Source organism: Acipenser ruthenus, chromosome 18, assembly GCF_902713425.1.
Source record: "Acipenser ruthenus chromosome 18, fAciRut3.2 maternal haplotype, whole genome shotgun sequence".
In the NCBI taxonomy this organism is placed as follows: Eukaryota; Metazoa; Chordata; class Actinopteri; order Acipenseriformes; family Acipenseridae; genus Acipenser; species Acipenser ruthenus.
Window position 1 is genome coordinate 9,389,727 of NC_081206.1, and position 27,589 is coordinate 9,417,315.

Sequence of the window (27,589 nt, forward strand, 5' to 3'; positions counted from 1 at the left end):
GGTCTCCAACCCTGGTCCTGGAGAGCCCCTATCCTGCAGGTTTTATAGGTGTCTTTACATCATCAGTGGCTAAAGATCTGGAACACCTGTTAATCTGGACTAATTAAGCCAAAAATTGGTTCAATCAAGTAACTGAGAGCTTGGTTGGAACGAAAACCAGCAGCCACAGTAGCTCTCCAGGACCACGGTTTGAGACCCTTGATCTAGACAATGTGGTGAAGCTACAAAAAAGGCCAACAAAATGCTCGGATATAGAGTAAAAAGTGTTGAATATAAATCAAGGGAAGTAATGTTAAAACTTTACAATGCATTAGTAAGACCTCATCTAGAATATTGTGTTCAGTTCTGGTCACCTCGCTACAAAAAGGACATTGCTGCTCTAGAAAGAGTAGAGCAACCAGAATTATTCCTGGTTTAAAAGGCATGTCCTATGCAGACAGGCTAAAATAATTTAATATATTCAGTCTTGAACAAAAAAGACTACGCTGCAATCTGATTCAAGCATTCAAAATTCAAAATGGTATTGACAATGTCGACCCAGGGGGGGCTTTTTCAACCTGAAAAACGAAACAAGGACCAGGGGTCACAAACAGAGAATTGTGGGAGTCTGGAACCAACTCCCCATTAATGTTGTTGAAGCTGACACCCTGGGATCCTTCAAGAAGCTGCTTGATGGGATTCTGGAATCAACAAGCTACTAATAACCAAACGAGCAAGATGGGCCGAATGGCCTCTCGTTTGTAACCTTTCTTATGTTCTTATTTACAGTTAGAGAAAAGAGAAAAGCGATTAGCATCAGCACGAAATGCAGTGTAAATAAAATGTCTCTGTTAGGTGCTGTGCGCTTGCTAAAGCATGCTTGGAACTCTGTCAATCAGCAAACAATGCAACTAAAAGCTGGGGACAGTGTGGGAATGGACCTGATTATGGACTGGGGAAGAGGATGGGGGTACTCTGTAAATAATGTGTGTTTGTAAACTGTGTTGTTCTTGTTCAGATCTGTTCATGTTCTCTGTGTGTTTTGGTGCTTGTGTGACTTAGACTTAGAGCTACTCAGTCACAAGCATTAATACCCTGTATCTTTCTAAACAAGGGGTATGGGGGAGCTCCCTAATAAAAGCTGAATCTCAGAACCATAATAATATAGTACAGTAATTGTTACAGCTGGTATTTAAAACAGGATTCATTTATCCACCTTTGTCTGTATATGCCCTTACTCTGGTCCCATCGCAGACGGATTACTGTACTTTTTATTGCATTCATAGGTTTTAATACATCTTTTTTATTAGTGTAATGAGTGTCATAAAGATTTTTAACCGCGTACACGCTTGTTTGTTTTGATTACTGTACTGGTGATTGGGGGACATTTTGAATGTCAGGTTATTGTGTGGGAGTTTATACCGCCCATCGCTTACTGCGAGTGAATCACGTTAACACACACACGCCTGTTCTAAAATTGTTGTATGACTGATCAATGTAAACCGGTGTGTGATAATATCACAGTGATATTATCAGGAGCCTGTCCCCATTGCCTCCCATTCTATTCTGTCTGGTATATATCAATGTGGTGACATTAAGCATGTTTGACTATATCTTAGTGTGTGGACTGGTAGGCTGGCTCCATGGGGTGTTAAAACACAAATAGTATGAGAAGAATCACTGGAGCATGGAAACAGCGTTCTCCCTTTCTGAGTAGTACTCCATTTGCTAACACTCGTTTTATTGGAATATTTGTACTTGTGGGGGGGGGGCTTGTACTGAACTGGGTGGCTCTGTACTAGATAGCTGTATAGATTGTGCTTTCCTACCAGCTGTGGTTGATGATGCTGATTAGCCTCTCCGTAGTGCAGCTCTTCAGGGACTTTCATGCCTGGTGTAGGGATTGGAGCACTCTGCTTTCTGATAGTCAGGAGGAAATATAATACAAAGGGATTTGATACTCCTGGCCACCACTGCACTTCAGAATGGGGACTGGAGCTATAAAAGTCTGTCCAAGTGTTAACATTATAAAGGGGGGGTGACAAACCTAAATGATAGTACAGTATTTTGGTAAATGCTCAACCAAAGAGTTTTATTTGGAACTTGCTTTTTTTCAAAAAGTTAAAAAAATAATTTATAAGACCCTGACATTGATTTGATACAGCCGTCCCATAGTTTGTATTGGATGGAACTGATGTCCCATTCAAATGAGCAATGCGTCCTGGTTCTTATTTAACAATGTATTATAAAACATGTATTAGTCACCCGGACTAATATTCTACATTTAGCAACTTGATACACTGTAAACCACTGAATACTGTATATGAAATAAATACAAATGTAAAATATAAATATGGCAATAATTACTAACTAGTATTTTTTTTTATTAAACACGTAAAGGCTAGATAAAAAATGAGAAATAATTGTTTACGCAAAGGATTTAAACAATGAATCTGTTTAACATAAATGTACCGTTTTACTAGCACTAGAATGCAGACATGAAACCACCTCATTTTACTTGGTAAATGAACACATATTTCCTGATCAGTATAATTCCTGTCAGGGATCATATGTCTCCTGAAACACATGCAATCAGTAATGGTACACTCCTGGTTAGTATTGTTCAGACCAGAGCTACAGACAGTAGTTTTGCTGCAGATTGCTTTGTATATAAAAAAAAAGTATGTGCTAAGTTTAGTAAATATTGCATAATATTTTTCCAATGTTAAAAAAAATAGAACTTGGGATATCCTTTTATTTTCTTATGTAGGTCCATTTAAAATATTTTTGTTTGGGTTTGCATATTATTGTCACTTCAGTCTGAAAATCCAAGTACGCTACCAGGTCAAAAAATTGTTGTTTCTTGTTACTGTGTTAATGAATTGTAAAATATTGACTAAAATGAGTGCTGAAACAGATTTGCAGATTCTTCAATTAGACAGGAATTTAGCATTTTTTAGGGCATTTTTTAGCTTGTACAAATCTGATCATTTTTCTAATTAAATGAATCATTTTAAAAACAAAACAAACTATTTAATTTGATTTTCCCTTCAATGTGTGTAAATGCAGAAATAAACATGAACTACACAACTTGAAAAAAAAGTTTTATTTGTTTGTTTGTTTGTTTGTTTGTTTGTTTGTTTGTTTAAGAAGCCATTCTGGCCAAATGAAACTTATTTTTCAAACTGTACAATAGTCATAAGAACAAAAGTGTATGAATGCCAGTCTGGTTCTGAGTAGCAGATAGGTCCCGGAACTTTGTCTAGTCAGATCTTGCAGGATCCCAATGTTTCAGCATCATCAACTTGGCTTGGCAACCCATTCCATACCCTCACCACTCTCTGTGTAAAAAAGTGTCTCCTACACTGTTTCTTTAGTCTCTCCACCAAGTCTCCAGCTGTCCTCTGGTCCTGGTTTCTGTGGGTGGCTTAAAATGTTGGCTAAGGTTAACTTTGTCACCTTAGTCAAGTCTCGCTAAATCAAGTCTTTATTCTATGGTAATTAAGTTAAGGGAAAACAAATCTATCGTCATACTTTTTAGCCCAGGGATTAGTCTGCTTGTTTTTTGCTGGAATCTATCAAAGCTGTCATGTTTGTAATGTGTAGAGCAGAACTGAACACATTGTCCCCACATGGTTTGTAATCTTCACTAACCCAGCATTCTTTCTGCCCTTTTTAATTGCCTTCCAAAGCTACCCGGTAGCTGTCAGCGATAACTCCCCTACAAAGCACAAAACAAATTGTGCAGAAAATGTGTGTGTGGGGGGGTTTGTTTCGTCATATGGTCACACTTGGAAATATAGAATAGTAGTACTGTACCTTGAATTTTGCTTAGTACACTATCTTTGGAGTTCATATTGTGGGAATATTCAGATATCTGTCATTAATATTTTAGGGGGCTTTTTGATATCCAACCTTTTCCTACATAAGGGTTCATTTTATCAGCCAATGCCCAGCCAGGATAAGCCACACCTGGGTTTCTTAATGCCTTTCACAGTACCAGGGAATCCACCTGACTTGAATCAAGCAGTTATTCCTGGAGGTGATCCCTGAATAGTCATGGATGTCCATTGGTTAAATCCACAGTGGTTTCCTAGTGCTGTAAAATCCAGCTGTGGCTGATCTATCACATTTTCAGGTTGCATTTATTAGTTTTGGGGGTTAAATTGGATTAAGATATTAAAAACAGGGTTAATCAGGCTTTATTTCCAGTACATATACAGTGTGGAGTAGTAGTTAGGGCTCTGGACTCTTGACCAGAGGGTCGTGGGTTCAATCCCAGGTGGGGGACACTGCTGCTGTACCCTTGAGCAAGGTACTTTACCTAGATTGCTCCAGTAAAAACCCAACTGTATAAATGGGTAATTGTATTTAACAAAAAAAACAAACAAAACAAAGTGATATGTACAATATGTTATCTTGCAACAATTGTAAGTCACCCTGGATAAGGGTGTCTGCTAAGAAATAAATAATAATAATAATATACCCTGAAGAGAAATCAGATGAAATATATGAAAATAAATGGTATGAATGTTTTTCTGATTTGGCTACTTAATGCAAAAAGCAGCTCAACAGTAAATATGTTTTCATTGTTAACATCCGGATAACTTACACTTATAACTTTAAAGTCTGTTTCAAAGCTCTTTTCAAAATGGTTGCTCTAGTGCACTGATAAGGATTATTGCCCACATTGTCAAACAGTTAGCACAGCAATAATGAGCCATGATGTAGTACGGAACAGAAAATCCTGAGCACTTTTTCTTTTTCCTGCAGTGATTTAGAGGACAGATCTCAAACCCCAGTGCACTACAGCAGCCATTGTGAAAAGAGCTTTGAAACAGACTTTATAACCCTGCAATATTTTATAACCCTGTTACTTACTCTGTAAGCTGACATTATTTACTTTGGATTAGGAGCGTGTGTTAAATAATAAATAAACATTTTAAATGTTCAACTCTTTGTAGGGTGATCATTCAGTGAAATTGTCTATTTTTAGCTGTGACTGTGATGTGGTTTTTACACACTTTTTCTGTGACAAAATCGTATCCTTAATGATAATTTCAGTATTATGTTGTTTAGTAAGTTCAGAGGGGCAATAACCTTGGATGCAAACACCATTTTCTTACTTCCACAGTCCAGTACAATACATGCATTGCAGGAAGCGGCATGACAAATTGGTTTAATCTGAGTTGAAAATAAAAACTAAACACCACAGCAACTTGAAAAGAGGACTGGACTATAATATAATTTTTAATGATATTTGTATTGGTTTTTGTTTTTGCAAAACAAAAATACAATACTGGTATAGGTCACTTAAGGGATTCAGAGTCTACATGTATTTATGAAATCAGTTTGTTTAAAAACACGCAAAATACCAAAATGTGATAAGGTACCGGTACCAAAAATCTACGGGACACCACTGCCACAGCATCTGGTAACGTGACTGTCCATATATATCTATGCATGCACAGAATTCAGCATTTTATCACAGTAATGGAAAATACAAGGGATGCATTTTAGAACCAAAAAAACAGGACTCTAAAGTCTAATCTGTACACTGTGTGTTGATATGTGCGTGGCCTGTCATTTGAAGTACAGTACAGATTAAATACAACAATGTAGAAGACACATTCAAGGGTTAATGCTAAAACACCATATCTTTGCAACAGGCCGCAAGCCACTGGCCTAATACTGCTCCATGAGAACTTTTCAGCCATTAAATTAATGAAGAACAGTGAAATGTAACCGTGCCTTCACGGTTCCCAATGACAAGCACATGGCAAGGTGTTGGGGAACTTTTAATAGTGCAAATCACGTGGCCGGGAAAAGTCGTTCTGCTACACCCAGTACTTATATAGCACAACGCCACCTTACCCCCAGTGCTGGAACGTTGTTAGGCACAGTACACAGCCGATCATTGGCAAGAGGAAGGCGCCAGCAGCAATCTCAACGCATGCGTTCTGGTGTAATCACAATCTACCGCACGACGCCCCCTACTGGAAATGCGGTAGCGTGTCATTTCTTTACTACCCCCAACCCCCCTCCTTCCAGTATCGCGAGTGTATATTCTGGGTTTATATAGTAACCTGTCATCTTGTATGTCTTGAGTGAGATCTGTATTTCACGGTGTTTGGGTGAGTATGTATTACTGCTGAATACAGGTAACTAACGGGACAAGGTTAGGGCATCCAAGTTGTACTCCGTTGGACAATGAAGCTCCCTTATGCTAATCAAATACATATGTCACTTCCGCTCTTTCTCAGACGCCATTTTGGCCAGTGTAGGCTTAGGCTGGGGTGTATTGTCTGGGTAAAAAAAAATATAATAACATTTCTTTATTTTCCTTCCGAATCTAGGGGTTATCTAGATGAGTTACTGTAGCACAACAGCCCCAGCAGCGAAAGAGAGAGCGAGAAGCAGAGCCAGCGAGAGCTCTCGTCTGGTGTCTGAGCGGAGGCTTTTCAGCGCTGTCTTACTGAACTCCGGCGAGCTCCCTCTTTCGGCTCGGTGTGTTTCCCTGGCACGGAAAGGCGGTTACTCGGGCTTTCGGTGAGGAGGAGGAGGAGGAGGAAGAGGAGAAGGAGAGAGAGGGAAGAAAGAAAAGAAGGAAGGAAGGAAGGAAGGAGAGAGTGAGTGAGAGGCCGCCCTTTGTCTACTGCATCTCGGTTACACTTGCCTCCACAGCGTCCTGAGCAGGTAAATTCCCCCTCCGTAACGCGTACTAAGATGCAGGGTTGACGGATATCAGTTGCAGTCTTGTATGCGTTATTTTCATTTTTTTTAATCATGCTCTGGAGTGGCGAGTCGAACCCAGACGTAAAAAAATAAGAACCGCGTCCCATAGCCTGGCCGCGGTGCTGGTAATCTGTGCGTCCTTTTACCACAGTGTATGCCCAGATTCCCACTGGCCCCTAGCTTGGTGAGTTTGTGTTTTGTCTTATTTTCTGGAAAAGCAAAGTTCTTTTGTTGTATGCACTGGGGCAGTGCAACGCACATCTCAGACAAGCCGGTCGGTGGGAGGGATTAGCCAGCTACACAGGGTATATTGATGAAGTTGTGTTTTTGTTTGTTTGTTTGTTTGTTTTACTGAACTCAGTACAATTTTTGACATGTTACATTATCAAACGTGCAACCTTTTTGTTTTGACTGTCGATTTCAGTGCATATACTGTTGTGTTTATAGTTGGACATAATAGTTGTTGGGTGATATTCTGTGCATTTGTATTGATCGGAAGCTTTGGGTTTATGTGCAGATGTTTTTCAATCGGCATAATCTTTGTCCTGTGTGAGTTGCACAGACCCATACATTTGTTATAATTTAGCCATGTTCTGCTGCTGACTGTATCTGTGGTATTTGTGTCATTACTGTTAGGGCTGTCACACTTGCAAACCCAGTCCGTATTAAAGTATACCTCCCATACTAGTAGTTACATCTTTATCACCTACATTTGATGCTGTGACAGTCCCACGATTGAAGTAATCCGTGAATTGTTAATTAGCCATTTTTTCTACGATGATGACGTTTTTAAGAAAATGGCGGGGTTGAAGTTTAATATATAGATTCCATCCCTTACATCCCTGTTTTCATTTAGGAAACCCATATGCTCTTGCACAGTTTAGTGTCAGCAATGATCACAGCCTTGCCGCTGCTTTGCCGCCCCGTCAATGTGACACAGCCAGCTGGCTCATTTACTCCAGTGCACGTAATTTCTGTTTACAAAGTTTTCATGTCATCTACGAGTCAGACTAACAGTGGACTCTTCAATGAATCTAGAACTAGTGGGGTTCCAGTACTTTCTGTATACGCCGTGCTTGGCTGTGTTATAGCGTGATGCCTGCACGAACCCCAGCCCCCACCCAGAATTGACTGCAGTTTATACCATAGAATCAGGCTTTATGCTCGACTCAATAGGAGGCGCCATTTCTATAGCAAAGGGAGGGAGAGGCTGCGAAGGCAGTCTGTGGAGGCTTACATAATGGCAACGCTGTGCTGCAGCTCGCCAGCGCCCTCTAGAATTAATACTGGAGGAACCCAGACCTACAGTGCAATTTGGCACACACAGACTTGCAGTGTAAGCTGCAGCTGGAAAAAATGCATGCCCAGGTTCAGCTACTATCATGACATCCAGGTCATCATGTAGAAACTTTATGACTTGACAGACAGGTGGATATCACAGAGCGCTTTTTGAAATGCAGGCAAGTGAGACAAAAAAGTATAGCAGATCATTCTTGCACTGCAACAGTACTATTAAGCCCAGATTGCTTTTATAGTATAGGATAAAATGCCTCATGCCTCTGTATTTTTGGCATCCATTAAATATCATTAGTGGTTAACCTTGACCATATGCAAGCCAACCAAAGTTTTAGCTGCAGTGATCTGAGAAAGCTCTTCCGATTGTGAAATGAAACTTGGTATGGACATTCCTGAGGGTGATTTGAAGGTATTCCACATGGTTTTTGCACGAGTTCTGGCCTTTGGGCAAGAAAGGCTTGGATTCTGGGAACCACTGGTCTGAATTTACATGGTCTTATTAGGAAAAGTTTTTAAACATGCTGTTAAAGGCATGAGGCTTTTCCACATGGAACTGTAACTGTGTTGCCAGCATACCTTGTTTTATCATACTGGTAGTGCTCCAGCCCTTTGTAGTAAGTGTGGAGTTTAGCAATACCATTCATTAGGAGGCAGTGTGGTCCAGTGGTTAAAGTCCAGGCCTTGTAACCAGAAGATCACCGGTTCAAATCCCACCTCAGCCACTGACTGACTCACTGTGTGACCCTGAGCAAGTCACTTAACCTCCTTGTGCTCCATCCTGCGGATGAGATGTTAAATCAATGTCCTATTATAATTGACTGCATATAATACACAGTTCACAGCCTACCTCTGTAAAGTGCTTTATGGTGGTGGTCCACTATGAAAGGCATTATATAAAAATAGATATTATATTATATATGTTATGTTAACCCATTTATTCCTCACTTGGTGTCCAGAGACTTAATTGGACATTCTCAACCCACAGCCTACAAGGTATTGGTCTGGGATTGACTGAGTTATTGAAGCCTTGGGATTTTGATTTTGATGCGCATGGATGGGCATTTGATATTAAAGATGTTCCGTACTCTGGAGGTAGGATAGGTCCGACGTTTTTAATGGACCCGCCACCTGCAGTCTGGTTTGCAGGTAGGTACAGTATGTTGCTTAAATACTTTGTTTAATATGCATTGATATAATACTGTATCTATGGCAAGTGCAGCCCTATGGGCGGGGCGCCACACTGCAACATAAAACCGACAAACCTTTTTTGCCAAGTGTTTTTTCTGGGGTTAGGCACCATTGTTGCCTGTAATGCAACAAATGCTGCCACTCCCTTTTAAAAAGATCTGTCAATATTTATGGCTGTGCAATGATGTTGGTCTGTAAAGGGGGGAAAAAAGCCCACATCACTTTAAACTGAAGTGTGAGAAGGATGGTAACAATCTGACCGAACACAAATGCCTGGAAGTCCAGAGGTGGTCAGGACTTCACTTACTAACGCTGAGCATGGGAGCTGCAGCATGCTATTCCCCATATTACAACTGGACACAATTACAGGTACGGTCACCTATAGGAAAAATATCTCAAATATAAACATGCTGAGTTAATTGCAGTCATCAGCTGCATAGATTAACCATTCAGCAGAATGAGGTAACAAACAAGTGTGTACAAACATTAAGTTACAGTTTAAGTATCACTATTGTGCCTTAGCAAGTTGTTGTATTTTAAACTAGCTTTACATGCAGCCAATTTTTAAATGAACTCAAAACAACCACATAACTTAAACATGTTCACTAAAGCATCTTCAAAAAATAGATTCATGTAACACAATAAGGTGTGGAATATTTTGTTTTAGTTATTCACAGCATGCTTGCATGCTAAATAAAAACTGCCTGTTTTGCTGTAAATGGTAGAAGCTGGTAATGCAAATAGTAAACTTAAAGCTGCAGTGCCAAAGCAAACCTGACAAGACTCAAGCACACTGCATAAAAGATGAGCTCGCACTTTACAATACTCATCAAAAATGAATTGCACTACTAGTGGTTTTAAGCGGGACTGCGTCTTGCGGATCAAGATTAAGCAAGGCAACCTTTAGACACAGGATGTGTTTTAATGGCATATTTTATTTATTTTCTTCAGTAATAGTTTTGAATTTAAAGTTCGATATTTAGAAAACTGGCAACTAGGCTGACGAGCGAAAAATTCTCATCCACAGCAGTTGTGGAATTAAATAGGACAGATCATTTGCAACAAAGCTGTGCTTTTTCCTCTCCAGCACTGCAATAGCAATAGACATGTGACGGCGTTCAGGGCTGGATGATGTGGAATCACAAGACATGACGATGCTGTATAATTGAACTGGCCAGCAAGAGTTCCGACTTAAAAGGTTAAAGCCTGTGCTGTTTTTAGTTCCTTCTTTGGACCAATTATAAACCTCAGCAGATGGCATGCCGTTTGTTTTTGCACGTTTAGATGCTTTTTGGGAATTATTTTTGTTTTATCACTTGCCCAAAGCACTCCCCAGCAGCACTATCAGTCTAAATATCCACACCCACCTTCAGTAAAGAGTTCAGTGCTGTGAGGGGCCTGAGGGCCGTTATGACTAAGCTGTACAGAGCACAGTGGGCCGGGCTTGATGGATCACGTCTGTAGGGTTGTATCGATTCACGATTCATTGTGTGTCGATGAATCGTTAAACTTTCTTCCCATGATATATCATAATAGAGGTATGTAATGATCAACTTGCCTGATTACGCATCATACAAGTAGCCCGACAGGACCATCACAAGGGATTTTACACTGAGTCCCAGGTGAATAAATGTCTGAGACCGTGTCAAGGTGTGGTAGTATTAGTGAGGAGAGATGGTGTGCTACACACAACCAGCCCCCAAGTTTATACCAATTATGCAAGAAGTGTTTTTCAGCATACCTTTATAAAGTCAATTTTGTTGACACAGGGTGTAATTTGTTTCGGCATTACTGTAGTGCCACTCAACAGTGTGAATCAGTAAAATGCTGGTGCTGCAAAAGGGACCAGTGAAGGAAAAATGACGATTACTCTATCAGTATTTAAAAAAAGAAAAACACGAACAAGTGTAGATAAATATCAAATCAAAATGCTGGTAAAGTATCTGGATATGATCTGGTACAAGTGTTTTATTATTATTTAAAAATGATATACATCGATTTGAAAGTACTAGTCTGTGATATCGTCTCACAGGAGGCCTACAGGTCAGGTGTCAGTTTGATTCAGTGGAGCTGTGTGGAGGGTTTTTTTCAGTACTTAGCCTTTTATGACGTTGGGATTATCAGCGGATGTGCCCGTTCTGAACTGATTTGGTATATTGTAGGGTATGCCAACTTGGAAAACCTACAAAGCAAGGAGACAGGCATACTACTGTACTGACCTGTATATTGCATCAACAGTAAAATGGCAGGTACATTTTGAGGTGGAAAAACACTGTACCTTACATAACGGAGGGGGGTAATATTTAATGCAGGATACATTAGTATAGTGTGCCCCTGTCACTGTTTTACTGTGAGACTTGCACAAAAAATTGAGTGAAATATTGTGGGTACAGAATCCTTACCACACTAGAAATCCTTGCACTAATACCAGGTACTGAGTTTGAGGGGCATGGCATCTGAAGGCCTTTGCACCAAAAGTCAGGGACATATTTGGTGGACAATTCATAGATATTATAGTAAGGTTTAAGTTATGCAGAGATTTATAAGCTAAATAAGGTTGTATTACTGGCAACAAGTGTAAGGCCATTTCTATTCAGTAACTATACTGTATTAAATTCTTAAACAGAATCAAGCCAGGTAAATGGGGGGCAGGTAAATGGGGGGCAATGGGGGGTAAATGGGGATTGCATCTCCTAGAGTATCCAGGCAGGGCTCCAGTGCTGTGGGTTCCCTCAATGCCTTGCTCACGAGTGTCACAGGACATCTACTGGTTGCAGAGATGCCTGGGTGCCTTCCTCGTTAAACCTGCTCAGTTTCCTTGATTAGTCGAAGATGAGAGCTCCACAGACATGAAAGGCTGTAAACTCCCATCTTGAGCTGGGCTCCTGCTTATTCAAGAGTACAGAATGCATGCTGAGAAGTAATCACACCAGGAGACAGTCAAGGGACTTTACACTTGTCACAGTTTTAAATGTGTTTGCAGATGTTACTGTTCATGATGTTAGTTCATTTAAATGGTGCTTGAAGTTTTCAGAGACAAAATGATTCATTTCTTCCATGTTAAAATTAAAACGAGGTGCTCGTTAGAGTGGTTAATTGGCTGGCTGCCCACTCCCCGAAAGGACTCTGGTCTTCCCTTGGAGGAGGTTAGGTGTTAAAATGAGTGCATTAAACCACTGATTAGAGGCATCCTTTGGCATTTTGATGACTGATAGGATTGTGATGGGAAATGATTGTTCACAGTATACCGGGCAAAGTAATATAACATGGGAACAGGACCATTTGCGTCACATACAAGGCTAGACTCAAGTGGCGTGGTATAGTATAGCATTGCAGCTTAACAAACGTATAGGAGCCATCTGACTATAATGAAGCGTAAGTGATTATAAATAATTGATAGTGCAGCCAGCCACTAAACTGTTTAACATGTTTTGGCCTCTCAGAAATTCGGTTGTTTGTCTACTAGTCCAGTGGTTAAAGAAAATGGCTTGATACCAGGAGGTTCCCAGTTCAAATCCCAGCTCAGCCATTGACTCGCTCTGTGTGAACCTGAGCAAGTCACTTAAGCTCCTTCTGCTCCGTCCTTAGGATGAGACATAAATCCGAGGTCCTGTTGCAAGTGACTCTGCAGCAGCAGTTGCTGATGCATAGTTCACTCCCTAGTCTCTATCCAAGTCGCTTTGGATAAAAATGTCTGCTAAATGACTAATTAATAACAATATTAGCACATTCATAAGGTTAAAATCTAAATAATTTGCAGCCTCTCCTTCAGAATCCAAAATGCATTCATTTGCTGAAAACTATTTAATAAACTGCTCATTTTTATTTAGTATTTCTATTTGTATTTCAAGTTCAGCAACCTTCTTCATTAAAGTATGTATAAAACAGAATTTATGGCAAATAAAATCTTCTTTAAATTAAGAAGTGTTAACAACCATATACCGTATTCCTTTAAATTTAAAATGCACTTTTTAAACTGTTTTTTGCTTCTCAAATAGCCTGCGTCTTCAATTCAAGTACAGTAGTGATGCGTGTATTACTTTGCGGTCCATTGTCGGACTGGGTCCGACATTGCAATTATTCCTCACAGGTCCTTTGTCGGACTGGGTCCGACATCATTATAGCAACGCAATAAACGGGTGTCTAGTCGTTTTTTCTCCGGAAAAAGCCGAGAAAACCATTCAATTGCCGAGTGGGAGCGACAGGAGCCGAGACAAGTTGGAAAAAAAAAAAAAAAAGGCGTATCTCATGAATAGTCATATCAGGTATCAGATAACGGGGCGGTCGTAAGTAAACAAGTTGGCTGACTGAATCAGCGCACAGAAAACACGGACATTTGCAGAGATTATTTGAGATGTTATAGTAATAAAATAATGAGTTGGATCGCATTATTGAGGAGTTTGGTGATAAAACGAGTGATCCGGAGATGATCGATCGGTATGTACGATTATTATTATTATTATTATTATTATTATTATTATTATTATTATTATTATTATTATCATTATTATTATTATTATTTATTTCTTACATAGGTGAACGCTATAGCAAACGAAATGGTGGGGCGGGGCTGGAGATGCCTAGTGAGTGCTTTGTTGATATGCAGGGCCATTTAAACCCGTTTGACTGTGGAAAAAAATACTTTTAAACAGCACGTCAAAAATTAACTGCACGTGTGAAAATTAATTAAACCTGACGTGCCTGACGCGCAGTTAATAAATGGACCGCAAAGGGTTAAAATCACCAACAAAAGATGTGACTACCAGAATACACAAACAAAAACGTTACTGCCCGATCTTGAGTCATCCATGAAATACAGGCAGACATTTTGAAAGAAGCGTCATTAGCTTCCTGAGGAATTCAAAGTGAAGCTTTTACAATTTCAGTGTTTCTAACAAACAATAACAGCTTGGACAGATCGGAAATGCTGATCAGACCCCCGTATTTTTCGACATGCCAAGCAATACCACAGTTCACAAACTGGGAGTAATCACGTTTGGAAATGAGAAGCAGCACATAACTGTAATGCTTTGTGTGATAGCAGACAGCTGTAAACGGACTCCATATGCATAATTGAGGTTGTGTCTTTGTAAATGCATATTTATTTGATGTTTTATTTTTTCCTCAAATTGATGGTGGGAGATTTGGGCTGTGTCTTAAATTTGAAGGAATACAGTACATTTCACAAGAATTGCAGACCAATGCATCCCTTCCAGATTCCATAATGTACATAATATCACAAATCAACTAAAAACTTTTGGGCCAAGGCAATTATGAAGCAATAAATAAGTAAAATAGTAATTAAAAATAATTAAAACGAGGGGGCTTTCGAGTGGCGAATCCAGTAAAGGCACTCTGCGTGGAGTGCAGGATGCGCCCTGTAGTCTGGACGTCGCCGGTTCAAGTCCAGGCTATTCCATTGCCGACCGTGGACGGGAGTTCCCAGGGGGCCGCGCACAATTGGCCGAAAATGACGAAAATCAGTCGGTACATAAAATAAAAATAATATAGCAAATACAAAACTGACTTCAGATACTGTAAGGCAGGTGTCTGCTGTACAGCGGGGATCAATGGTGTATAAAGTCCCAGTTGTTGTATTTTAAGCAGTTGAATGTGGTAGCAATCACGTTGCTCCTAAAGTGGCACCCAACAATTGGATTTGCCCTAGAAGCCCTTGGCTCCCAAAGCAAAATGTTTGTCTGGAGCCCTGTACATGTGCCATTGTGATCACAGGCATTTTGAAACCACAATGGCAAGGCATCTGACCTACACCCACAGTTTGCTGTTCATGGCTGTATTATGGATTTGTAATATTATCCTGAATCAAGGAAAATAAAGCAGTGCTGGTTAGGACAGCACTAGTTAGCTGCTTGATTGATGCACATCTCTGAAGGGCATGTTAACCCTGGCCTATAATGATTGCATGCGAATGAACCATACATTCAAAAGATTAAAAAAAATGGGGTGGGACCAGAGTAAGGGCGGATATGTAAAAAGTCAGATAAATGAATCCTGTTTTAAATACCATTATGCACAGCTGTAACAATTACTTTATTCAAACAATTACATATTTTTGAGATTCAGCTTTTTTTAAATCCCTTGTTTAGAAAGATACAGGGTATTAATGCTTGTGACGGAGTAGCCGTGTGAATGCGTGCATTCGCTGCTGAGTGACAGGCAGGAGATCGAGACGGAGGTTGAAGTTGATACGCCCCGCAGACAAACAGGATTTATGTACATATCAACACAATGAATAGCTCACGTGACACTACCAGCAATGGTAGCGCACGGAGAACATACAACACAACGTACGAAAACTTTGGTAGGATCTATAGTCTCTGAACTAATCTTCTCTGTTCAATAATAAACGAACATTGCTGAAGTGCTTGATCATGGCGGATAAGCGTTTAGGGTGGCTTACGGATTACTCTGGCACCGTAGAAGCCACCTACCTGGTTCGCGGCTTTCCAATGATGTATTCAGTGTGTGTATGCGGTACTCCTAGCCGGAACTATGATCGCCTGAAGTTAAGCCTCTCATCATGTGAACCTGGACTGATACACATAAATTAATTGGGTTTAAGTACAGGGTAAAAGTACACCAAATAGACAATTTTCACGGTGAAGAATGAATGTCACGGTCGTGAAATAAGTAGGGCCTTAGAAATGTACTGCATAAGTGACTCCACGTGGGCGAAACGCTTCTCTGAGCACTCCAGTATGTGACGCATTTTTGGTTGCGATGTGGTATGTAGATTGATTAGGCCTGTACATGTATGAAAGAGATATTCTACATATTAAAGTATGGAGACACAAAATAAAATGATCAACCAGAGTTGTCGCTGTCGAAAGTTCTGTTGCAGGAAAGGGTAGGCTACCTCTAATGTACTGTTTGGAAAAATGACGATACAGTTGTATTAACTGAAGATAATGCAAGTCTAAGTAGCTATGCAAAGTCATGTAAAGTTTAGATTAACATATGACGGCAAAAAGTGAACTGCATCTCTGCAGCCGCAGCACACTGGAAGGGACTGCTGCTTTCACTAGCAGAGGCTGGGCCACATAATCCATAAATTGGAATCAACAGCAAATTAAAAAAAAAAAAAGATTGAATTATTTCCATGTGAATAGGCCATAATGTTAATGTAGTTTTCAAACCTTTTTTTTTTGTGTTGTCCGTGGATTTTTTTTTTTCTTAATTTACCATTATGTTTACACTGGAAATTTGTCACATTTTACACAAAACAGGGTAAATGCTAGTGACAGCAGGAATATGAAAATTGGAGAGTGCTATATTTAAATGCCAGTGTATTTATTAAACACGTTTTTTATACCATGCTCTATAAAAAGAGGACTTGCTGTTCCTTTAAACTGTTACTGTGAGGCAAGTGTTTTTTTTTTGTTTTTTTTTTAAGCATTTTAACTCTAATGATCGATAATCGTTGTTAGAATTTGCACGATAATCGATGTCAACGTCAGGGTTCGATTTAAAACACTAGTATCCAGTCCACTGGGGTAAGGAAGTTAATGACAAGCGTTTTTTCTGATGTTTGTTATCTATTTTTAATAAAATGGCATCTCTAAACAAAGCCACGTTTGGAAGTATTTTGAGGAACCGGACGAGAAAACCGTGTTCTCAATTATGCCAAACAAAATTGACGTACCACAAAAACACAAGTTCACTGCTTCTTCATTTGAAATGAAGACATTACTGTGTATGGAGTTACTGATGACAGTAAAAAGCAAACCTCCATAATAAACAGAACACTGTAGATGATGACTGACATTTATTTAGCCCTTACATCCCTGTGAATACGTATAACACGATTTTAAAAGGAAGGTTTTTGTTTTTGTTTTGTTTTGTTTTGTTTTCAATATTAATTCAGAGAACGCATAAGTTTAAATAAATGATGTATAGGCTTTAATTTACCAGTACACTTTTACACAAATTATTTGTTTTTAAAAAAGATACATTTATTTCCCGTTTGTGGCACTGATCCCTGAACAGTAGAGTTAATATATTAATTATATATAATCCAGATATGTGCATTTGATAGATTTTGTAACATTGTAAGCTGTTATTTTTTTTTAATTATTGGTTTTGTTTTGTTCTTTTGAATATATAATGTGAAAAAAAAGGTTCAGTATTCACTGACAGCCCTAATTTCAATATATACTTTGGTGTGTACGTGTTTTTTTTTGTTTTGTTTTTTTGAAACTTTGTAGTTAAGTCTTTGCGATGTTAAAATGTTGTTTGCTTATTTAGGGTTTCTTTGCTTAGAAAATACTAACCAGAGCTGTCAATGTACATCAGAATGTAAAATAAAAAGTGTGTGTGTGTGGATATGGTTTAAACTCTGACACCTGCATAGCATTTAAACGTTCATAAAAATGTACCAAAAAGCACATCCGTAACTCGCGTGTGCTGCATTACCCAGTTCGACCGCGAGTGTGTGTGTGTGTGTGTGCGTGTGTTCTACACATACTGCTTTTGTTAAATTACATATTTTACATTTTTCTAATAAACAAAGAAAGAAGGAAACGTTTCTTTTAAAACAGTGCTGTGTCTAAGATATGCTCTTCACAACCCACAATAATGCTCACACAGGCTTTCTCACCATCCTCCCCCGGTAGGTTTGCAGCCTTTGCCCCGAAGAGTTTGGCCATTCAGCTATCCTGCTTACCACCGGCCTACCCTAATAAGATATTTGTTTTGTAAAGGTTAGAAGTCTTTTCCAGTGTTGAGAACACGGAATGTATTAATCAGTGTTTTTTCACACTTGGCGTGTAGGAAGAGGTAATGATGTGGCTTTGCTATGATGTGCTTTGTTCTTTTTTTTTTTTTTTGTCCCCCCCCCCCCCCCCCAGCTTTTGATCTGACATCAAGTGCCTATTGGAACACCCCTCAAGGTGAGACCCCCTGTCAGGGGGAGTGCATTTTGAGTGTTTGATGGGGGATTTGAAGAGCCGGTGTATTAGTGGATGCACACTGATTGGAGGCATCCTTTGTCATTTTGATGACTGATAGGATTGTGATGGGAAATGATAGTTATACAGTATGTCGGGCACAGTAATATAAAATGAGAACATGGCAATTCGCGTTGCATACAAGGCTAGACTCAAGTGTCATGGTACAGTATAGCATTGCAGCTTAACAAACGTATAGGAGCCATCTGAATATAATGAAGTGTAAATGATTTATCAATAATTGCTAGTGTTGCCAGACAGTAATCTGTTCAGCATGTCATGAGATTTGAGAACTGCAGTGTAATTGACAAATTGTAAAGATGTAGATAACGGTATTGTCTTTTTTTTTTTTTTCATTAAAACAGGATTTATAATAATGCCCAGGACACACTGCCTGATGCGATCAACAGCGACACAATTTTTCAGTCGCGACGGGCAGTGTGTTCGTCTTTACAATGTGATTTTACAGGATCAGCCGACCGATTTTAAGTCGGCTCGCAAAGTTTTAACACGCTTAATATTTTGCGATGTTATTCCCTCGCATCAGCTAGTGTGTTATACCTAGGGCTTGAAGGTTTTGATTTTAACAGATAACCGAAAAAACACCCCAAAAACTTAAGAAGATTTGGTTTGAAACGATAAACATGGGTTTGGCAACATGTTTTAAATAATGTCAATCATGCGCTGCTGTCTTTCTACATAAAGTAAATGGCTTTCAGAAGGCGGGCAGTGTGCAAAGACATTGCAACTGACCAATCATCAATTTTGTGCTCTACATAATACACGTCACCTGCATCAATGCGTAAATGCATCTACTAATGCATATTAAAGTTTTTCTTGTGTACAAAGACTGCCTTATTATTATTTTTATTATAATTATTATTATGATTGACATTTTTGTTATAGGGTGGCATGGTGGCGTAGTGGTTAGCGCTGCTGCCTCACAGCACCAGGGTCCTAGGTTCGAATCCGGCCTAGGGTACTGTCTGTGTGGAGTTTGCATGTTCTCCCCGTGTTCGCGTGGGTTTTCTCCAGGTACTCCGGTTTCCTCCCACAGTCCAAAGACATTCTGTCTAGGTAGATTGATTACTCTAAATTGCCCTCTGTGTGAGTGTGTGTGTGGTGCCCTGCGATGGACTGGCATCCCGTCCGGGGTGTAGTCTCGCCTTGCGCCCTGTGTATGCTGGGTTAGGCTCCGGCTCACCACAACCCTGTAAAGGAGTAAGCGGTTAATGATAATGGATTTTTATTATAGCTACATAAATATGAAACCTTAATCAGTACAATCTGAGTGTGTGTGATTATTTTTTTTTTTTTTTTTAACTATCAAGGGGTCTCAAAATACACCCCTCCTAGTTATGTATGAAGTGTTTTGGTAATTAAGCTCCTGAATTCATTTTTTCAGTAGGTCTATATGCTACTTCTGCTGTGAGTCCTATTACGTGGTTATCTTTCCTAATGTATTTACTTTTTTGATGCGAGAGGAGCTGCGGCTTTCTCTGGGAGACGAGACGCTTCAGCCCCACTCCGGCAGCCGAACCTGGGGCGAGCCCATTCCCTCTTCCCCCTCGCCCGACCCGCTCTCCTTCTCGCACTTGTTTTGCTTGTCTGTCGCTTTGAACTGAACTCCCGACTGCCGTTTAGCCAGACTATTTATAGTTTAAAAACTCCTAATTAAAATGATCCACGAGTGGGAATGTTACCTTTTTTTTTTTTTGTAAAAAAAAATATATATATATAGCGTTGATTTACATGGTGCTTTGTGCATTGTTAATTCACAGAAGGTACGTTTTTGCTTCACCATATGTGCATTATAGAGAGGGAGTTATTTTCTTTTGTATTTGTCAGATGTGTGTTGTGTCCTGCGGCACCCTCCCCCATTTATAACGCTCATATTGTGTGTCCCCCGAGACCTGCGTTCTAGCGACGGAGCACTGTATAATAATTCATAGTGAATGATTATGTAGTTTTGAGTGTAATTTTAAAGCATTCTTTACCAAACACATGTGCTTTTTGGCAAATTTATATTTTTGTGTTGGACATGCTATAGGGATGACCAGTTCCTACTCTCTGACAGGGCACTGTACGTGAAGCTGTGTCTGAAACGTATTTTCCTCTACAGTGTGTTACATGTAAAGTTACAGTATGCATGTATGTGTTTTGTACAAATGTTCATTCATGTGTCTCTCACACACATTATGTCCCTTGAAATTCATTATTAATGAGAGTTGACATATGGAAAAAGAATGCTCTATTGGAAAAAATATATCCTAGTAATCTTCATGTACATGCAAAAAATATATTCTTGTAATCAATGACGAGAATGTTTAAACACATCTGTACAGTACTGAACTTGCCCTGGTAGACTGCCCTGGTTTGTACCTTGGGAGTGACATCCAATCTGTGGCTGTGTTGCTTGTTTTGTGGTAGTTTTCATCATCGGGTAATCATTGTATTTCACTTTGTTTTTCAGTCAGAGAAGATGTTTCAGCTCCCTGTCAACAATGTTGGCAGTTTAAGGAAGGCCCGGAAAACCGTGAAAAAAGTTCTGAGTGATATCGGCTTGGAATACTGTAAAGATCATCTAGAGGTGAGCTGATCAAAGCTGCTTAGAGAGTAGAATCTGGACCATAAGCCCATACCTCATCCCAACGGGATCCAGATATGTATTTGGCCCTGGTGATCACACAGGGAAACTGCATGGAGGATTTTATAACCAAGAATTTGATACCTGCATAGATGACATTTACTAAATGAATGTACTGTTGTTGTGTTTTTTTTGCTTTTCATTAAATTGGTGGCTATTAAGCTATTTTATTGATTTTATATTCACAGCTATAATTATCTGGGCCTGTGGATTTTAATAAGCATTTAGGGCATGAGGAGAAAACGGTTTGCGAAAAGCAGAGAAGAATCCAGAACAGCATTATAAGCAGTAGACCTGGTTTCTTCACTGTTGTGCATTGCAAAATCAGATTGTATCCCATCACAAGTATGTACATACACACCATTAAAGACATTTTGCTATTAGTCATACGTGAATCCAAAGTCTATAGAAAGGTAATAAAGAAAAGAGATTTATTTATCTGTTGGGATTGATTAGAAATAGTTTATTTGTTTTTGGTGCATAGTGCAATTGAGTGGAGCCATCATTCATTAAGCACCAGACATGAAAGAGAAAACATATGGGATGTATAGCAATTAGAACTAATGTAATAACCCCATAATTACTTTTAAAATCTTTCTTTACAGGACTTCAAAGAATTTGAGCCGAATGATTTTTATGTGAAGAATACCTCATGGGAGGATGTCGGATGCTGGGATCCTTCTTTAACAAAATTCCAGGTTGGTTTTTTGTGCCTTTTTCTGTCCGGGTGGCTCAGTAGTATAGGAAGTGTGATTCCCCAGTCTTGGGCACTTCCTGTAAGCCATTCCACTGTACTAAATAGTGTTTTTGTTTTGTTTGTTTCAGGAGTACCGATCAAAACCATTCTGCTGCACCGGCTGCCCCTTTTCTTCCAAGTTCTTCTCTGCCTACAAGAGCCATTTCCGCAACGTCCACAGTGAAAGCTTTGAAAGCCGGATCTTGCTGAACTGCCCTTACTGCACCTATAATGGAAATAAAAAGACATTGGAAACGCACATCAAACTGTTTCACGTTCCGCAAACAAACAACCTGCTTAGAGGTCCTAATGCATTGAAAGATGGAGCTAAACTTGACGGTACCCTTAAATCTAAGCAGGCTGATAGTGTAGAACAGGCTGTGTACTATTGTAAGAAATGCACATACCGAGACCCTCTGTACAATGTCGTCCGAAAGCACATTTATAGGGAGCACTTTCAGCATGTGGCCTCGCCTTATGTTGTCAAGACAGGTGAAAAATCCTTGAACGGTGCTGTTTCTCATGGTGCCAGTGCGCGTGAGGACGGAAACCTACATTGTAAAAGATGCTTGTTCATGCCAAAGTCTTATGAGGCTTTAGTACAGCATGTTATTGAAGACCATGAACGCATAGGCTACCAGGTAACTGCCATGATAGGGCACACCAATGTGGTAGTCCCAAGGTCAAAGCCTTTGATGTTGCTGGCTCCAAAACCCCAAGATAAGAATCTTTTAGGTATGCCTCAGAAAACTGTAATTCCAGGTAATGTTAGATCCCTTTCACAGCAAATGATGAGCCGGCTAGCTATACCAAAACCCGGACTAAATTCTGCAGGAATGATATCCACTGTTCATATAAAGCAGAACGCCTATGGAATGAAAACCATGACACAAGGTTATTCTCTTGGACAGCAAATGAGAATCCCAATGCCGGGCAATGCACAGGTGTCTATTCCACAGCAGTCTCATACTGTAAAGCAGCAGCTTCCAGGGGGAAACGTTCGGAATTCCAGTGCAGGAATGTCAGAGTCCCGGAGTCAGACTCCATCAAGATTCAGTTTCCAGTCTGGAAATGCATCCAGTGCTAACGTAGGATCTTCATCAATGAAGTCGACGCAGTTACAGTCAAGAGCTCAATCCACAAACACTGTGGCGTCTGCCACAAAGACTGTAAATTCTACAAACGCTGGTACGTCGTATACTCAAAAGTGGAAGATCTGTACGATTTGCAACGAGCTGTTTCCAGAGAATGTTTACAGTGCGCATTTTGAAAAGGAACACAAAGCTGAGAAGGTGCCAGCAGTGGCTAACTACATAATGAAGATCCATAATTTCACAAGCAAGTGTCTTTACTGCAATCGCTACTTGCCCAGCGACACGCTACTCAATCACATGCTTATTCATGGCCTGTCGTGCCCGCATTGCCGTGCCTCTTTCAACGACGTGGAGAAGATGGTTGCACACATGCGAATGGTTCATCCCGACGAAGTCATGGGACCCCGAACAGATTCACCTCTGACCTTTGATCTGACGCTGCAACAGGGTAATCCCAAAAATATCCAGCTAATTGTGACCACTTACAACATGCGCGACGCCCCAGAGGAATCAGTTGCTTTCCATGCACAGAGTAGTAATGTATCCATTCCACCAAAAGCTACACCGAAAGTGACAGAGAGCACTGAAGCTCAGACAGTGAAAAGTGCACCTCAGACAGCAGTACCGTACAAAAAAGATGTGGGTAAAACCCTTTGTCCTTTGTGCTTCTCCATTTTGAAAGGGCCAATATCTGATGCTCTAGCTCATCACTTGAGGGAGAGACACCAGGTCATTCAGACAGTTCACCCGGTGGAAAAAAAGCTTACTTACAAATGCATCCACTGCCTGGGTGTGTATACAAGCAACATGACCGCATCCACTATAACTTTGCACCTTGTTCACTGCAGAGGTGTAGGGAAGACACAGAACGGTCAAGAGAAAAGCAGTGCACCACCAAGAGCAAACCAGTCACAGGGAACAGGTTCTCTGAAAAGAGAACTGGAGTATTTAGACCCAGGGCTGTCAAAAAGAAGAAGAATGGATGGTGATCGTTTTCCCTCTACTTTTATAGAGAAACCCGAAGAGCCGGTAGTCCTAGCATTGGATCCCCAGGGCCACGAAGATGATTCGTATGAGGCTAGAAAGACATTTCTTACGTCGTACTTCAACAAGAAACCTTACCCCTCCAGGAGGGAAATTGAAAAGCTGGCAGCTAGTTTGTGGTTATGGAAGTCTGATATTTCAACGCATTTCAGCGCAAAGAGAAAGAAGTGCATCCGAGATTGTGAGAGGTACAAACCCTCCGCGCTCCTAGGGTTCAATATGAGGGAAGTTAATAAACTTAAACATGACCTGGATTTCAAGCCGGAATGGTTTTTTGAATGCAAGGATGACGATGAAAGCAGGACGTCTAAAACCAATACCGCAAGGTCTGCTGATTCAATCAACCGACGTCTGGAAGAGAGCACTGCTTTGAAGCAGACCTCTAAACCCTCAATAGACTCTGTAAGACCGATTTCCACGCAAACCAGCTTGGGAGAAGGTATCCTGAAGATTAAGGAGGAAACTATCTCAACCAGTATTTCCAAGGAAGAGGAAGGCAACTCAAAGAAAAAAGATGCTAGCTGTGAATCTATGGACGAGGGATCAGGTAGCGGATCGGAGGAGGAACGATCTCGGGTGAAAGAACAATCAGAAATGAAAGATGGTTGCAAATTGGAGAAGACAGAAATGCAAGACATTTTAGAAGTGGAACAGACCAAGCTGAAAGGAGAGTGCGACATGGAGGAGGGTGGAGAAACAGGAATGAAAGATGAGCCAGTCGAGGAGCAAGAACAATCAGAAATGAAATATGGAGGTGGACTGGAGGAGGAGGAGGAGGAGGAGGAAGACGGTTGTGAAATGGACGGAGAGGAATTGGACATTAAAGATGTTTGTGCAATAGAAGAATCAGAGATGAAGGACAGCTATGTATCCGAGGAGGATCTGCCAGTCATGGAAGATGCTTGTGGATTGGAGGAGGATGGAGTCTCCAATTCAGACAGTGGACCTGGATCTCCGAACACTTCGGACTTGGAGGACGGTGCCATGGAGGAAAGAAAGGTTGAGCCGTGGAACGAAGATACATCCCAAAGCGAGGACAGTAAACTATCAGCAGAAGAAAGAACTGCTTCCCTAAAGAATGACTTCAGAGAGGGGGAAAGCAAGAACAATTCTGAGAAGGAGGAGAAATACTGGTCCAAAGAGCCTGCATCGGTACCGGAATGGAAAATCACCTCACCGAAAAACGAAGAAAGCTTATCCAATCTTGCTCTTGAGTGGCAGAACAGCACAGCAGACAGCGAAGGAGATGAGAGACTAGACAGAATGCTGGAACAATCTAACGACAGCATGTCAGAGAACTCATCAGAACCAGTACACAGCTTATTGTCTGGTGTTGGACTGAGCAGTCAGCAAGCGTAATGTAAATAACTGTATAAAATACAGCAGCATCTAAGTAGTTGTGAAGTAAACAGGTCCACCCTACCTTGCTAAGTGGGGTACCACTTTTCACCACAAGCTAATTACAAAGGCCAATTTAGCGGCATCATATTCTAATGAATTTTGTATCCACATTGGCAGTATATATTTAAAAAAAATAAAAAATAAAAAAAAATGGTTGAGATGAAGTAACATGAAGAGAAAGACAAAGCTGGTGGTCTACAGCGACCATATAAAAAAAAAAGAAATATTTAGAAAGTTTAAATAATTTCGCCTTTGTTTTACTTTACCTTGTAAATCTTGTGTATTCCGCTATTTACTTTATCGAAATGTTATCATTTGCATTCAATAGTTAGGGCAATGGTTTAAGTGGCTGATTAAAGGAGTAAATATTGGATTTTGCACAAAAAAACAGTATAAAAAAATATCCTTCAACTTTTTGTTTTTCATATATTCATTCAAAAAATAGTAACAATGTATATTTGTACAGTCTTTTAGAACTATACAGTGGAAGCGGATCATATTGCTACTGTGTACTCGTTATATATTTGCTATTTTTTTCTTGTGCACATGCTGTGTAATAATTCTGCATTTAGTTCACTTACCATATGGCTATAAAGTGCTGTAGTGAGTATCGAGGTTTTGAAAATCATAGTATTTTGCAGGCACTTAATTTAAGGAACATGTATGCTCCCTGGCCATTTCAAAATACAGGACCTGGTTTCCTGTTCTGAGTCAGCCATTACTATTGACTGTAAAGTTATAAGGACTATGTTTTCTCAGATCGATCTAGCTCAAATCACAGTTTTACTAAGCTTAGTATTCCATAGAGCTGTACTTTGTAGTATACCGTGTTGAATGGAGCAGCCCCATGGTGTTTCTTTTTTTAATAGTTTTACTTTCGAAGATAACACCGTTTGGTGTTAACATTATATCCTCTAATATATGACTCACTGTATGTATGTTTAATTTGTGGTCTTTATTTCCCTTTTGTATTTTTCATTTCTGAACAATAAAAGTGCTGTATCGTGCTTTGTTGTGATCCGTTTACTTGATTTTTTTTAAACACGGGTAATAAATGAAAAGGCAAGCATGGCTGTCCTTCTGTTTTACCAAAAGTATGCGAGGAACTGATTTGAACTTGATTTTAATGAACAGATAGTTGTAGCCGTAAGATGGGTCACCCTCTTGTAATAGTGCTACTTACCTGCCAATTCTCACAGTCCTTTCTGATGCCTCTATGTTTGTTAGTGTCATGAACACTCGCCCTTGTCATAGCTCAATTTTCACCAAAATCCACTAGACTACCACAGATGTGACATTTTCTTTACTGGTTTACCACACAGAATTTCACAGACCACATATGCTATTCTAAACTTTCTTTCCTGTTATTGGCATACTGTATACTATATTTTTTGTATATATTTTTGTTGCTATGCATAACCACTCACGCACAAGCACTTGTTTTCCATCATATTTTACTCTGATGTAAATGACAACATTAAAGCACAACGAATACCCATCATGCTGCTGGCTGCTCTAGTTTTTGCATTGGATCGCAATACAATATGGAAACTAGAGCAAAATAAAATGGAAACGTCAAATTGTTTTCTGAAAACAAAACACAGCCGTGTTCTACCATTAGAAACGAGGCACTGAAATCCCAGAAGCTCTTTGAGTGAGATATATTAATAGATCTGGAATTCATATCCTTTCTTAGAACCGCATATGTGGATAACTGCTATAGGGGAAGGGCTTATATTCCATACAAACCATTGGAGACCTAGAATTTCAGCAAACCTGATTTACTATACCTAATCGACATTAAGAACATGCAGTATACGCTTATTTTCCTAGCAGAATATGCACATTTTAGGGACCGATGTGCATTTTCAATGTGTTGCACTACATTGTGTACATCCATCCCGCAATTAAAAATACATTTGAATAAAATGAATTATTTAAATCACTTCAAACGTAACAAACATCGCTGACATACTTCTGCCTCACAAAGACTCCGACAAGAATGAAATCACATTGATCAACCCAGGCTGTACGTTAAACCCCAACTGTAATAGTAGTCTTGGTGAAGAGATCGTAAAATGCATTGCAGATGTCAATTTAAATATATCTACCAATGTATTTTCAATATCTTAACTTGATTTACAGATAACTTTTAAGCATCTAAATGGTTTCGCGGATAGTAAATGAACCTGAGAAGGGTCTAAGTGATCATTTGGCTTGCCGTAACTATAGGCAGGCAGGAAAGCACAGATTCCGCATGAAGAGTCTGTCAGTGGTTCAGAAGGCATCTGAAGCCATTCCCCAATGATCTCTGTCTTTAATTGCTTTTGGCCGCACATTACACATCACTTTGTAAACGGCGTCCCCTAACAAATAACATTTGAGTCAAACAGTAGATATAAAAAAAGTCGATTAGGTGGACTAGCCACTATAAAAATATAAATAAATCATGTATTTGGTAACATGTGACTAGTGTTTCGTAACACTACACTGCACTATATTA

At 39.8% G+C, this 27,589-nt stretch overlaps 1 protein-coding gene across 2 annotated transcripts; it reads left to right on the top strand.

Moving 5' to 3' along the window:
• Window positions 1-5,902: 5,902 nt before the first annotated feature.
• LOC117423651 (activity-dependent neuroprotector homeobox protein-like) lies at window positions 5,903-26,093 on the top strand. Of its 2 annotated transcripts, none has more exons than XM_058991170.1 (5): window positions 5,903-5,986; window positions 6,336-6,675; window positions 20,638-20,754; window positions 21,417-21,509; window positions 21,637-26,093. In XM_058991170.1, exons 3-5 carry the CDS (start codon window positions 20,647-20,649, stop codon window positions 25,042-25,044), a joined length of 3,609 nt encoding a protein of 1,202 aa, XP_058847153.1. In that variant the 5' UTR covers window positions 5,903-5,986; window positions 6,336-6,675; window positions 20,638-20,646; the 3' UTR covers window positions 25,045-26,093. The 2 variants fall into 2 exon arrangements, with proteins under 2 accessions (XP_058847153.1, XP_033895618.3); XM_034039727.3 differs by lacking the exon at window positions 5,903-5,986 and adding an exon at window positions 5,993-6,113.
• Window positions 26,094-27,589: the final 1,496 nt, after the last annotated feature.